Source organism: Physella acuta, unplaced genomic scaffold (assembly GCF_028476545.2).
Source record: "Physella acuta isolate Inbredline_101_S28 unplaced genomic scaffold, ASM2847654v3 ptg002069l, whole genome shotgun sequence".
In the NCBI taxonomy this organism is placed as follows: Eukaryota; Metazoa; Mollusca; class Gastropoda; family Physidae; genus Physella; species Physella acuta.
In genome coordinates this window covers 40363-56445 of record NW_026733572.1, presented here as the reverse complement: position 1 = coordinate 56445, position 16083 = coordinate 40363, and the positions used below count along the sequence as shown (strand labels likewise).

The 16083-nt window shown below is 33.5% G+C and overlaps 1 protein-coding gene across 1 annotated transcript in view; it reads left to right on the top strand.

Annotated features, from left to right (window-relative positions):
• The window catches only part of LOC131931993 (adhesion G protein-coupled receptor B2-like), a 39921-nt gene that overhangs the window by 12012 nt on the left and 11826 nt on the right, over positions 1-16083 (top strand). The window contains exons 5-14 of the mRNA XM_059288840.1: positions 228-328; positions 1162-1226; positions 3684-3826; positions 6226-6462; positions 7223-7358; positions 7977-8070; positions 8537-8660; positions 9819-9926; positions 10823-10849; positions 15861-15964. Coding sequence (XP_059144823.1) covers positions 228-328; positions 1162-1226; positions 3684-3826; positions 6226-6462; positions 7223-7358; positions 7977-8070; positions 8537-8660; positions 9819-9926; positions 10823-10849; positions 15861-15964 — 1139 coding nt within the window. The remainder of the gene's footprint in view (positions 1-227; positions 329-1161; positions 1227-3683; positions 3827-6225; positions 6463-7222; positions 7359-7976; positions 8071-8536; positions 8661-9818; positions 9927-10822; positions 10850-15860; positions 15965-16083) is intronic.

Sequence of the window (16083 nt, the reverse complement as noted above, 5' to 3'; positions counted from 1 at the left end):
ACGCACATTATATTTCGAGCCCGTGTGCATACAAAATCTGTGAAACTTTAAAAGAAAACCATCTCGCATCTACAAAATAATATAATGTGCCGATCTGACTCCATATTCGGCGAATACAAAAAAAATACCCGAAAAATATCAACCAGATATTTTTTAAACATCACGTCTATCTTCTTCTATGTGTTAATGTTGCCTGCTACATCCTCTGTTGTCTGTATGTTCTCCAGAACGTTACAGAATAGCCGTGACTCTACCGATAGTCCAGTCTGATGTAGAGTCCAGTCATATCCAAGATTTGGCAGCTAATGATGACATGCTTGCTGTCCAGGTACGTTTTGGTGGTAATGTATTAACCAGAAGCGTAGCGACCCTTCCCGGCACCCGGGGACATATGTACCCCCCCCCCCTTCCCCCGTCGCTACGCTCCTGGTATTAACTCACCGTTGTTAGGGTAAATTATTTCAAATAACATTAGAGTCATCTACTGGATAGACTCGCACCAATCAGAAAGGGAGCTCGAAATCACGTGACAAAGTTAGCTTTAGTTATGCTCATGGTAATTCTAAATAATACCAAATCATATTGGGGGCCAAACTGTTTTGTATTCCATAACTTGATTTCCACTGCAATAGCTCTTGTTGTTTGTCGAAATACATACACAAATACATACATACTAACGTACAAAAATCACAGAATTTTAACTGGATTAAGTTTAACGCCTTCTAGACAATACAGTAGTCTTATGGTATATAATATTTTTAAGATGGTTTTGTTGTTGGTTAAAGGGTTGGGAGGGGGTTAGGTTCATTGATAGAATTAGGAATGGGGTTTGGGCAAAAGTTAGCTAGGACAACTGAAAAGGATATGGGGCGGCATGGTCGAATGGTAAAGCATACGACTACTTACCCGAAAGTCTCGAGTTCGAATCTGAGTCCACTCATTACCGGACTCCCGTTTGGGAAAATAGTTCTGACCACGCTAATCCTTCATATGCCGAGTTCACGGAAACAGGTAAACTCTACTTCGCTTGCCCCAATGGACCGTCAGGTTCAAAAGGGAACTTTCCATAAAAGGATAGTTTACGGTTCAGTGCAGTGAGGTTAAAAAAAATCGCACCGAATACCCCCCGCAGGTGTTTAAGTACGTGGCCTTGAATTTCAGGTACTGGAGCAGTTGAAAGAGACAGGTATCCCATCTGTAAGGAACCTCACCTTTGATCATTTTGGGTAAGTCCTTGTGTTTCATCATTCGAACTTCTATGTTAACCGCTCGTGTTTCATCGTTCGAACTTCTATGGAACCAGCTACAGTTTCATCATTCGAACTTCTAAAGCAGGGGTCTCCAAACTACGGCCCGCGGGCCGGATGCGGCCCGCGAGGTCCTCTCATCCGGCCCGCGGAGATCTTTTTGTTCACGGAAAAAACGTTTGTTGGTGATGGCTGAGGAACTTTGCCCAGAAAAATCAAAGACATGCCAGGAACTAACTGGCCCCCGAACTGAAATTTGATAGTTAATGCGGCCCTCGGACTGAAAAGTTTGGAGACCCCTGTTCTAAAGGAACAGCTAGAGTTTCATTATTTGAATTCCTTAAGGTAGCGCTAACGTCTACATTTTTATTTAACATTCAGAAGAAGAAGACGAAAAAGAAAACGTGTGTTCATGTTCTTTTTAATTTAATTAACAGCGGCAACTACTCTACAATTCAGATTTCCCAAGCTTATCAATCTAAAAGAAGTTCTTCAACGCCTCTAGATATGTTTATCAGACTTTGTTTTTTATTACATCTCATTTGATGTTATCTCGGGCCAATCAAAGCGTCTTCAAAGAATTTTTATCTAGTTTTTATTATTTTTTTTGAATATTTTTCGGATCATTAGACGAGAAATTCTTCTGGCATCTTTTTGACGTCGACTCTTTGATACTCTCACACCAGCAATAAATTGTTTGCTTGCTATTTGAAATGTAGGGCCTATATTTTAAAAATTCTATAGGCATCACAAAACATTGTGATTCAGTAAACGAGTAGTTAAAGTTGAACAGCGACCCTAAGATCATGTATGATAGTAGCATCTTTCTAACCGTCCCCTTCCCACCATTTGAACGTCTGAATTTTTAATTAAATTAAATGTTATTTCAAATATATTTTTTAAATTTTTTACTGGCTGAACCGTGTAGAAGTTTTAAGAAGGATACCTAATAAATTGGCCAACTTTTAATATCATTTTTTAGAATTAATTTAAATGCAAATTTCAACTTTGCAAAACATTTTGCCAATAATGTGATTTTTCTAATACTTTTGATTTCTCCTTGATTGCATTACCATAATTAATTTTATTTTTTATATTTTTTTTTATATTTTTGCTTTTTTTTTTTAGGTTCATTTTTATTACAAAAAATAATTATTAACTTCATTAGTCTTAAATATGCAGAAACGTAGGCCGGTAAAATAAACCGGTAGTGATCTCCCCTAAACTTTCTCGAATATTCTTATATAAAACAACAGGGGATGGTAACTGGGGATATAGTTATGATCTTTAATCCATTTTAAATACTGAAACTTTTAAAAATAGAATAGAATCTCAGTAAAAAACAATTGCGCACCAAGCGAACGCCTAATAAAGGTGTGTATAATAGTGCGCAATAGTATTAGTACTTTATAAATTTACATTAGTTTTTTGAGAAATCGGAAGTAGCGTAAAGTACTACTTCCGGTCAAGGGAAATTACTCAAAATTTAACAGAAGGTAGAGAATTAGATCTTTTACTTACATGTGAAATTTCATTTATCTATCTGAAATAGTACTCAAGTTATAGGCTTTTGAAAAATTCAAAGTAGAAAAAGTACCACTTCCGGTTATCCGAAATCGCTCAAAAGTTGATACGGATCTACGATTTTGATATAATACTTGTATATGAAATTTCATCAACCTAGCTGTAACGGTACTCAAGTTATCGTGTTTACACACGGACACACACACACACACACACACGGACACACAGACATACGGACAAGATTGCAAAATTATGTTTTTCCGTATCAGTGAGATGTAAAACGTCGAGATTTGCAAAAATCTCGATTTTTTTTTTTGCACGATTATAAGACTTTCTCTATACTTCGTATATACGAGAAAGTAAAAAAAGCCGTATTTTATTGGTTTGCTTTTCTGTTTTAGCTTTTTAGCTAGCTGTCGGAGACATTTAGAGATACATTTGGAATGCATTGAGCAATTTACATCAGTACTTAAACAATCTTCCTATTTATACTAATTTACAGTCTAGTTAGTTTTTAATTTATTTTAATAAATTGTTTTAATAATACAAAGCGTTGCATTATACGATTATACGATTGGAACATTTGTTTAGTGAACCTTTAATTTTTCTCTAAACAAAATTGTTAATACGAATATGGAAAGATTTTTAAAAATGTGTACGGCCTACTTTGAAGCATGGGTAATCATCTAGTTATTATTTCAAGATTTTCTCTCAACAATGTGTACTTTTAACGGCTGATCAAAAAGTCGCTTTCTAAATTAAAACACAACACACATCTTCATTCAAGTTACACAACTTAAGCTAAAATAAAATACTTAATCTTAAAACATAAAAAAATTAATTATTTTGAATAAAAGATAAACATCGTTATCATTCTGAACCTCGGCATATTTATTTGTCTCATCCTTTCAGGACAGAGAACGTCACGTTCCACTTTCTCGTGAGAAAACCCGAGATTTCAGCGGTCAACTCGACCGTCAAGATGTTACTGGAAGATGGTTTATTTTTTGGTGTCCCTATCAATGAGAGGGGGATGACAGTACACAGAGATCCAGGTATGAGCTGAACCAGGGCTAGATGTTTTTCATCTTACTGTATATATATATATATATATATATATATATATATATATATATATATATATATATATATATATATATATATATATATATATATATATATATATATATATATATATATATATATGCAAATATATATATATATATGTAATTATATATATATATATATGCAAATATATATATATATGCAATTATATATATATATATATATATATATATATATATATATATATATGTATATATATATATATATATATATATATATATATATATATATATATATATATATATATATATATGCAATTATATATATACATATATGCAGTTATATATATACACATATGCAATTATATATATATATATATATATATATATATATATATATATATATATATATATATATATATATATATATATTCGATTTTGCCGTCCCCAAAAATATTTTAATATCTATATCTTTTAAAATAAATGATCATGTAAGGATTGCCCCTTCCCCCACCCCCACTTAAACACCACCCTAGAAACGCCTCTGATGTCAGAAACCATATAATGATATCTGGTGCAGATAGGGCAGGCACACACACACACACACACGATGTCTCTCCCACACATCGTCTCTCCACTAAATATTAACACATGTAAAAATTTGGCACATAAAAATGTAGATTGCTACGTTTTCCATTTTTGATTGAGTAGTTTCCCTTGGCACTTGGTAATCGGTGCAAATCCTCTATGTACAAGGAAGCTGCAATTCAATATCTAATGACACGTTAGGAAAAATATCTACTTTATAAAAGGCAAATATATTTTTTAAAATATTTATTTGCTAATTTTTCAAAACATACTGACAGACAAATGGTTTTACTTTATTAGTTTGAAACAATTCGTAGCTTCACATGCGTGGAATTAATTTTTAATTAATCATTAATCATTACAATTATTGATCGGACAATAAATATAAACACTGGTTCATTAGGTGTGGAAAAAAATTAACAGCCATGCTAAAATTGCCATAAATATTTTTAATTAAAAAAAGACCGCCCAATACAACCACGGTAAGTATTTTAAATTAGTTTCCGATAGATTTGTACCTAGCATATTTTTTCAATAATCGCTTCAACAAACGAGTTTTTGCGGGAAATTCTGGTGATTAAGTTCGTATATCTGCTGGTAAAAATGTGGTTGTGGGTAGGGTAAAGTAAGACTGTGGGTAGAGCAAAAAGTGGCTGTGGGTAGGGCCGGAAAAATCCCGTGCGCTAGCGTGGCTTTAATGCACTGGCTGAGCACGTGCTTGGTGAGTAAAAAAAATGATTGCTCAGATAAAAGACGAGCAAAAAATGTTTCCCGTGGTGCAATGTGGGTGGTAGGTGAAAGTGGGTCGTCATTGGGTTAATAATTGGCCAATTGTTTATCGCTTACACTTAGTGTTTTGCTGTGTTTTATGTTTCAAGCGGGCGGAGTTGGGCGTAATAGGGTTAATTCTCTATTTCTTTGTCTGCTACAGTTAAAGTTTTGCTATGTTTTAGTATTAAGGGGAAGTCACTGAGTTAACTAGCTATCTGGTATAATTTTTTTTTGTTAAAATATCTACATTTTACCATTTTGAAGTATATATTCTGAACGGGAATGTTAAACATAAACCGATAATGTTTTTTTTAAAAATGTTTTTAATTCGATTTTAACATATATTGACACAGACGAATTTAATATTTGTCTTGTCTGTATTTTTTTGTGTGAGATCAGTGATAGAAAAAATATTCTTATTTATCCAGCGTACCATTTTACTGACGGATTATTTTATAAACGTATTTGTTTTCCTCATTTTTTTTTTAAATTAACCTAGATATTTCTCAGAAAAAGTTAGTCGTAGTAATTCATTAACAACAAAACTTCCATACTTTCTTTCTACGATACCTAAAAAGACTTTTTATAATTTTTCATTTAAAAAAGCCATCCCCCCCCCCCCCCGCCTCTTCTCACTCTTCCCATGGCGTCGTTATTCCTGACCTTAGCGCTATACAAACGTGCAGTAAACAAGCCTAATTAAAAACGGCGCAATAATTAGACATAATTGAAGACCTTGTTTTTATGATTGCAGTGGCGTAGGTACTTATTTCGGCACCCCTGGCGCAAATCTGTATTTATCCACACGTATACATGGGGCGGATTCTCACTAGTTTCCATCTAACTCTCTTCTATATATGCCTACTCTATAGACGTTACTCTCCCCATTCTAAAAGCATATTTCTATACGAAGATATAAAGCGAAGAATATTTATATTGATTGTTTCAAATATTCCTGGGGTTGACACCCCCCCCCCCACACACACACCCTTGTTACGCCATTGAATAAGCTTGTGTTTTTATTTCCCCAGAAATGAAATTACTGAGTGTTGACAACACTAGCCCGGGACCCACAGCTGAGGGGAAACTTTTGTCTTTGACCTGTGTAGCTCGGGGGTCGGAGAACCTGCAGTTCAAATGGTTCAAGGACGGTCGGCCACTGCTCATCGGCGTCCGGAAAAACGCCTGGGAAACCCGGCTGCCGGAAACGATTAGGGAGAAACGCCTGTCAGTGTTGAACATTGACGGATTAACGTCTTACGATACAGGTGGGTAGTTGGATTAACGGATTACGATACAGGTGGGTGGTTGGATTAACGGATTACGATACAGGTGGGTGGGTGGATTAACGGATTACGATACAGGTGGGTGGTTGGATTAACGTCTTACGATACAGGTGGGTGGTTGGATTAACGGATTACGATACAGGTGGGTGGTTGGATTAACGGCTTACGATACAGGTGGGTGGTTGGATTAACGTCTTACGATACAGGTGGGTTGTTGGATTAACGGCTTAAGATACAGGTGGGTAGTTGGATTAACGGCTTACGATACAGGTGGAGAGTTGGATTAACGGCTTACGATACAGGTGGATAGTTGGATTAACGGCTTACGATACAGGTGGGTATTAGATTAACGGCTTACGATACAAATGGTTAGTTGGATTAACGCCGTACGATACAGGTAGGTAGTTGCATTAATGTCTTATGATACAGGTGGGTAGTTGGATTAAAGGCTTAAGATAAGGCAGGTGGTTGACACAATTGGAAATGCAAAAATTGCTGTTTGCGGGGGGGGGGGGGGGGGGGGGTGATATCCTCATTTACGGCACCGAGTGACCTAATCACCTAATAATGTAATTCACGGCATTAAAGTGAAAATAAATTGACACAAAAATGTAACTAACACTATTTTTTAAATCTTTGTAACGTCCACACAATATGGTAGGGGTGGGGTGTTGAAAAACTTCCCTTATTATACCATATATAAACTACAACACGAAATTTTCTTGTACTGTCTGGTCACCAGGTGAGTTTACCTGCCAGATTACAGACTTTGGACAGAGCAGGAACGGTTCCGTGAACCTGGAGGTCATCCCCATGCCCGGGGTAGCTGTTGTCCCCCACTCAGCCAGCCTGGATGTCGGGAGTTCATTAGCCATCATGTGAGTGTAGTTGTGTTGACATGTGCGTCATGCGGGGTGGGGTGGAGGGGGGTGTCATAGGGGTGGGGGGTTGAGGCAAGTAACTCACCCCTCCTCCCCTCCCTAAATTACATAGCCTACTCCCAATCCTATTTAAAAACAAGTACAGATGCCCACTATTTTAACAGTGATTTAATCGGTTGAAAAATATGAGCATAGTCTATATGTCCTCGAGAGGCAGCTTTTATTGATGTCTGCTGTGTATAGATAGGTTGTGAATGTTTATGCCTCTCTTCCCCACCCCCTCTTTTCACACACATATACCCCAGATAATACGGTGCAGTGGTAAACGGCACTTTTTTATATTGAGTTTGATTCTATGAATAGAAAATCTTTGAACTCAGTGTGTAAGAATTACTCGAGCCAACTCAGCTGTAATAAATACCTTAGTAACACTAGGGGTGTGAAGGGGGGGGGGAGGTGTCACAACAACACAGTTCCAGGACCAATACGAGTCGACTCAGCTCTAATAAGTACCTTAGTAACACTAGGTGTGTAGGGAGTGCATGACAACACTGTCCCATGACCAATGCGTACGCATGCCTAAAAATCAACTTTGTGTACACTTTACTTGTACAGGTGTGTGTCGACTACAGACAGGAAACGTACATCCACGTACACCTGGCTCAAGAACGATCAGGTGATTACAGAGTCGGAGACGGAAACCATTGAGGTAAGTCTGTACTGACGCGGTCGTGGTTTCTATGGAAACCAGTCAGGTAAGTCTGTATTGAAGTTATTATGGTGTCCATGGAAACCATTGAGGTAAGTCTGTACTGACGCGGTCGTGGTTTCTATGGAAACCAGTCAGGTAAGTCTGTATTGAAGTTATTATGGTGTCCATGGAAACCATTGAGGTAAGTCTGTACTGACGCGGTCGTGGTTTCTATGGAAACCAGTCAGGTAAGTTTGTACTGAAGTTGTTATGGTTACTATGGAAACCATTCAGGTTAAATTTGTACTGAAGTTGTTATGGTATCCATGGAAACCATCCAGGTAAGTTTGTACTGAAGTTTTTATGGTTTCTATGGAAACCAACCATGTAAAACAAACATCCATGAAAGCAGACAGCAATCCCTAAACTCCCCTCCATGTTAATCTGTGTATGACCTTTGACCTGTTCACGGTTCCCCCCTCAGGACCTGATCCCTATCGGCAGCCGGCTGAGCGTGAAGAACATCCAAGCCAGCATCAACTACACCTGCCGGGTCACCAACGCTGCCGGCACCGTGCGCCGGATCGTGTACATCTTCGTGGCGGAACGTAAGTGCCATTATTAATTTATATCCAAACAGCAGGTGGGGGGGGGTAGAGATTTATGTATCCATGGTTACGGTATATATGGGTGAGGGTATCCACGAATTTGGTCCTCTCGTGAATCTATTGCAATGTGAGTTCTGATCTAACTCTTCTCTGTAAATGTTGTCATGTGGGCGAGTAATCCAATATTACTTCCTGTTTCGTTGTTTTTTCTATTAATAGTTTATGTATCCACGTATCTGTTCATATTGTTTTTGTCTTGGCTTTTCCCCAAATCTTTTTCCACATATTTTGATTACTTTCATTTCTGCCTTCATCTCGCTTTTTTTGAGACCACAGCCTTGTCTCAGGGTCTTCTTTTGGACATTTTTATCCAAAGGGGGAGGGGGGTACTTGAAACGGGGGTGCATAGTTAAGCTTTCTGGGGGTGGGGGCGGACACTGGTTAAAGTATATATCATTTTATATGTTCTATAAACTTTATATACTGTTCCATTTCGTCCGGGAGAGTGGGGGGGGGGGGGGCGTGCTCAGTATTTCTTAAACTTTAACTTCGCTTAAAAGCAATCTATCCATCCATCATTATAGTTCTACAACCCATAGGGCATGAAGGCTTTGATCTGCTTCACCATTGTCTACCACCCCGACTTGTCTGCTGTTTTCTCCTTCTATCTTATGAATCAGTAGGCGCCATATTGTAGTACTTTATAGGGGTCATCCATAAATGACGTCACGCTTTTTTTGACGATTTTTACCTCCCCCCTCCCCTGCGTCACAAAAAGCCAGACCACCCCCCTATAATGACGTCACACCTCAGCCTACAACCCCTCAAAATTGCATTTGAATTTTTCTTAAAACATCGACATTTTCCAGAACCTTGTCTAAACTCTCTCAACATAGAGTATTTTAATCAATTTCTATTACAATTTATTAAAACAGTTTTCCAAAACGCGAAATAACGGCTAAAATTCGTTTTCTAACAATCCTTTTTATAGTGCAAAAGTGTGACGTCCGACCATCAGACCCCCCCCCCCCCCCCCCCCCTCATCACACACCTTCACAAAATTACGGATCCCCCCTCGCCACTATGAGTATGACGTCATTTATGGACGACCCCACACCCTATTAGAGCTATTTTTAAAAAAAAAATATTATTCTCTAGCCAATAAAACTGGGCCGGTTTGCCCAGCCAATTATTTTAAAGACGTGAGATGGAACCAAACATTTGGTGGAGCCTTCGACAGACAAGACTGCCCTAAAGAATTCTTTGGTAAGATGGCGCTCGAGTGACCAGGTTTTTTTTTCCTTTTGTGACCATGCATGCCAGGTAGTAAAGGGAATGAAAAAAAAATATGTGTATTGTTTGTAGGCGTTAACAAAAATTAGTGCATAAAATTGTTGTGGAGTTAAATATTGTAGAATTTAGTTACTAATTAATTATTTATTTAAAATAAATATTATGTCATGCATTGTTATATTGTAATCTTGCATTTAATTATTGTGTAGTTTTTAGTTTTAATCAATTTAGAAACTGTCTTATTAATTAATAACATTTAATAACCTTAAAAAATGGTAGACTAGATTTATATGTACACTCACCTAATATTCATTAATGTTAATACATTTTTATAAATTTTTAAATTAAAATTAAAAATTTTGATCTCGATATTAAATGTTTACATTTCATTTTGATATACCAACAAAAAAGAAAAGAAAATGACGTTAAAATAATAAAAATGGCAACTAAAACATTCCATGTCAACAAAAGAGACATAAAATATTAAAAGATTAAGTTTCCAAAATAAAACTTTTCAAAACAAAGTTTAAAACATACATTTTCTATGTAATTGAAAATTATTCTTGTTGTTAAATAGAAAAATAATCAAATCTAAGTATACATTTGTACAAAGATGCTAAGCTTGTCCACTCTATACTCTGCAAAAATTAACTATATTTCATCCGCGATGTTGTTTAGCCTAGATATTGTAACTTTTTGTATCTCTAAAGACTAATCATGCCAACAGCAACAAGCCTAACAACATGCAAAAAACATGCAACTAACACTTAGCAAAAAAATATAAACAACACCAGCCCATGAAGATCATCCAACGCATCGAATGTTGTTACCTGTGTGAGAATATGTCTGAACGTTTTCTTTTTTTACAGATGTAAATCTCAGGTCCCTTGGAGATGGTGAGTAGTTCATTAGGTGCTCTAATCCATGGGTAACTTACTCCCAACTCACTGTTAAACCAAGGCTTGGTGGAGTAGAAAATACCAATGTTTATTTTGATAGGTGACATATATCGATCTATATATATATATATATATATATATATATATATATATATATATATATATATATATATATATGATATATGATATATATATGTATATATCCATACATACATATATATATATATATATATATATATATATATATATATATATATATATATATATATATATATATATATATATATATATATATATATATATATATATATATATATGTATATATCTATACGTATGTATATATATATATATATATTTATATATATATGTATATATCTATACGTATGTGTATATATATATATATATATATATATATATATATATATATATATATATATATATATATATATATATATATATACATAAGTATGTATGTAGCATATATACACATGTACACTTACATAATGTATAGAACTACATAGTTACAATGTGATAGATACACGTACTCGTTCATGTATTCCGGCCTATGATGTTGTCTCTATACACCAAAGACCCTCTGTCTATGGCCCGGTGTGTTGAATTGGTCCTTACTGTAGCGCATGTCATTTGGACTGTGTATCTTAGTAGCCTTTATCTGGAGAATAGGTTGTTAAATATAACATCTAGACCTACATGCATTATATAGTTGTTTGTGAATATTATTTGGGTTTTTTCTGTTTAAACTAATATGTAGAACTACATGCTTTTAAAGTATTAATGAATATAATCTGGGGATGGGTTTTTAGATATAATCCACTAGTATATTTTATAGTGACTGTTATCTGGGGGATGGGGTTTTAGATCTAGCTAATATCTACACCTACATGCATTATATTTTTCATAGATACTATCTGGGATTGGGTATTTATAACTTATTAATGTGTACATGCATTATATTTATTATTCACACACAATTAATATTAGTAGTTAGTTTCATTCACACGCAATTAACACACATTCACATTTTGAAAATGCCAGGATGGGTTTTTTAAAAAAGTAGATTTAAGGCTTTAAGGTGTTAAACTTAGAAACTCTAGGTGCTGTAGTGTTTTTATAAAATGTATGCAGGGGCCTTTATGTTGCTAAAAATATCTGTCATATTATTTATAATATTATTTGATACACTATATTATTTAAAACATACATACTTATTAGTTAGTATAGTTAACTAGATTAAAAGTTAAAGCACACAATAATATCTTTACTCATTACTTGAGATCTTAGATAAACACTTATTTTAATTAATCACACATAGAGAGTAATAGCTTTAACATGTGTTTCATTGAAACTTTGTGTTAATCTTCTGTCTAATCTCTCTTAGTAAATAATTTTTTATTTATTTTCTTTTGCCTTTTTTCAGTTAAAGGTTTGTATTTAGGATGCAATTTCGTATACTTATAAATGCAATATTTGTTTTCTTTAAAAGTTCTTATTAATTAACCCAGTTTTCCAGTTAAGAATTTATGGCACATAACCCTTCATATTAGCACTTGCACACTTTTTTATTTTAAATTTTTTTAACTAGCTAACATTTTTTCTAGCACTAAATTGTTATGGCCATTAAGGATTTGACTATTGTGGGTTATTTTTAAGAATTTTTATTAAAATTCACTTTTTAGTTAAGGAAGATTCAAAAAATCAAAATCAGTTTTTCTTTTTTAAATATAAAGGATACTTTACATTATAAAACTAAAGCAGAATTTAAAAATTACAATAAATGTCTTTTTATGATAAAAAATATATATTTTAATCAAGATCACTAATTTTTTAAAATTATTATTAAGTAAGGTCTAAAGTGTGAATTATATAGAGGGAGACAATTTCGTTCAAATTGCTACTTTCGATTTGTGATTTGTGTGAAATAATTGTTGTGTTTCATCTATAAGTGCTAAATATAACAATGTATATATTTACGTGAGCTTATAATGTGCTTGAACTAGTTCTCTAAATGTTGCTCAGCTTTTGAATTAGAAGCTTGTCTCCATGCGAGCGTATTATATCTAGTCGAATTACATATTTTTCGGGTCTTAATGTTTTCTCCATATTTAGCTTTTTTTAAAATAAAAAAATAAAACGAAATGTGTTAACACAAGTTTAATGCCAGATTTTTTGCAAAATTTTGCAAATTTATATTTGTGCTCGTAAATGTTTACTAGTTTTTATGATGAGTACATTGTCGAAAATATTAGAGCTTACTTGTAAAAAGCAGGGCTAATATGAATAGGTTATGCACCTTTGTTTAACTGTGGTAAGCTTTTAAATAGAACTGAGTTTAAACTTTTAAGGGAAATAATATTAATAAGCTTAATATAAATTATAAAGGGAACACGTATCCTACTTAATAACTAAACGGACATTGCCAAAAACTACATAAACTAGCATTTTGTATTTATATTGGGACGACAGTTACAGTGCTTTAAAAAATAGTAACTGTCTCTTAATTTATAAAGTCTTTATGCTGTTGTACTTTTATTATGATTGATATAATGACCTTATCATATCCTGTACGGGTATTTTCCATGAATTAGTAATTGATCCTATAACGTATGTCTTTTCGCCGCCTCTGTCTAGTCGGGAAAGCAATATATTCCATTTCCTTACTTTAACGTTGGTACAGGAAGCCACGGTCCTAATTTATTATTCATTCCACACAGCAACATTCCTGTCCACTGTCCACTAACTACGATCGTGTACTAGATTCTAGATCTATAAGATTTCTTGGTCTACGCTGAAAAATTATTTTCTATTTTTGTCTAATCTAGTTTAAAATATTTTGCTGGCAAGTTAAGTTTATACCAGTAACTTTTTAGCGCAATGTCCATACTGGGATTGTGATTATTAACTCGTCATTTCTGGGTGGATGTGTGTCCGCAGCTTTAGCAGCTTTAAGTCGTATCTCCTCCTCAACGAAGCAATATCGAGGACTAGTTCCAAAAGCAAATATGTTAAGCAAGTTCCAAGGCTGATTGTGGGCCAAAAAAATTCCCGGAATTCCTTCCTGGATTTCCCGGAAAAGCCAAAAAACTCGAAAAAATTCAGTTTTTTTGCCCATATCTCGGCAACCAGACCACTTAGCGACTTGAAACATTTACCAATCGATTCCTGCCATAATTTAGAACAATATTGCCGAAGAAAGTTTTCAAAAATATCCTTTCGTTCGGTCACAAAAAAAATTTAAAATTACATAAACACCTACAAACCGATCGTTCTCCTAGCTTGAACGCACCCCAGCATTATACGTCTTTGTGATCACTATCTATTTTTAGATAACATAAGGAAATTGCGCTTAAATTGTCACTAGACTTTTTATTAACTTGTTTTTTAAACGAAAAAAAAAACAAATCTCCGGATTTTGAAATAGTTAAAAAGTTATTGTCATATTAATTTAATTGATGAATGTTTGAAGATCTGTTGAATCTATGCAGATGCAAGAAAATACTGAATAGAAGTAGACTAGTAGTCATTGTATTGTATTCAACATTGGACTATAATATCTAAATTTCGACGTCTAACTATAGATTATTGTGTTTATTTCATTTTTCTCTAGCCAAATTTAAAGTTATCACAATCTATGCATACCATGGTGAGCCAAACAAAAATGGATTTTGATCCCTTTTAGTTTTAGTTTATCTGGTTTCCACTCATTTTCTTCCCTATCGTGGGCACCTAACCCTGGTAAAGTTTGTTACGTGTGAGTGACGTTTATCGGCCTTACAGTGGTGCTTCATTCAGATGCTTATTACAGTTAAATGAGTTATTATATTCACTGTTGTAAATCATCACCTAAATCCTACACAATACGTGCTTATCATTTCATCTCTTGTCATCATTTAATATACTTATTCAACTAGATCTACATACATCTATTTTTCATAAAATATTTAAAACTATAAATAAATTAAATAATTAAACATATTTCCATTTATTTTGTGTTTAAGTTTGTTTACATTTGCAATTGAATTATTTCAAATAATTAATTAATAATTAATGTAGTGCTAGGCCTATTTTTTCTTTTACAAATGATTTGCGAAGCTTTATCATTAGGCAAAAACAAAAACCTGCATAATTTCATTGTCAATTGTAACTTTGTAACTATATCATTGTCTTTAATTGTAGGGGACAATACATTTTATTTTCAAGAAAGCTAGGGAAATTTTAAATTTTATTTCAGCTTTTTATGCTTAAACAGGGAAAATATTTTCACTCATTTGCAGCTATTTGCTTACAACTTAAATAAATATTATTCTACTGTTTTGTAGATTATATATATATATATATATATATATATATATATATATATATATATATATATATATATATATATATATATATATATATATATATATATATATATATATAACTTTAGATTTATATCCATGAAACTTTTAAAAATCAGTATTATTGTTTATTTTTTGTATGCAATATGTATATATATATATATATATATATATATATATATATATATATATATATATATATATATATATATATATGTTTATATGTGTATACTATGTATAACATCAGTATTGTATGCAAAACTATAATAATTCCAATCCTTTATAATTATATAATCTTTAGATGCAGAACATAAACTTTTATTTAACATAATAATTCATGTTCTTTAAATTAAAAAAAAAATCAAATTTCTTAAATATTTAACATGCATATGTAACCTGCAACACTGCAATGTAACTTTTTACTTTTTAAAAACATTTTGTGTAGCTTTTAAACATCTATTTGCCAATGGAATGAGGTATTTCAGTTATAATTATTAAAATTATTAAAAACTACTATGCTCTATCATTTGAATTAAATAGTTATACTAAACTTAATTGAATGTTTTGTTGCAAATCGTAAGTACATTTTGAATATTAAATTTAAATTTGACTGCTTGAAACTCATGCATAGTTTTTATGTTCAAATGTTTTAGGAACAGCGAGAAGGAACTGTGTGTGTCAGAACTCAGTGTGTACGTGGGGAGTCCCCAACTTTTCCAAATGCCAGTCTGTTTATCTGATACATGTGTTTGATATGGTAGGTTTGGGGGTTCTTTTCAGTCTGTTTATCTGATACATGTGTTTGATATGGTAGGTTTGGGGGTTCTTTTCAGTCTGTTTATCTGATACATGTGTTTGATATGGTAGGTTTGGGGG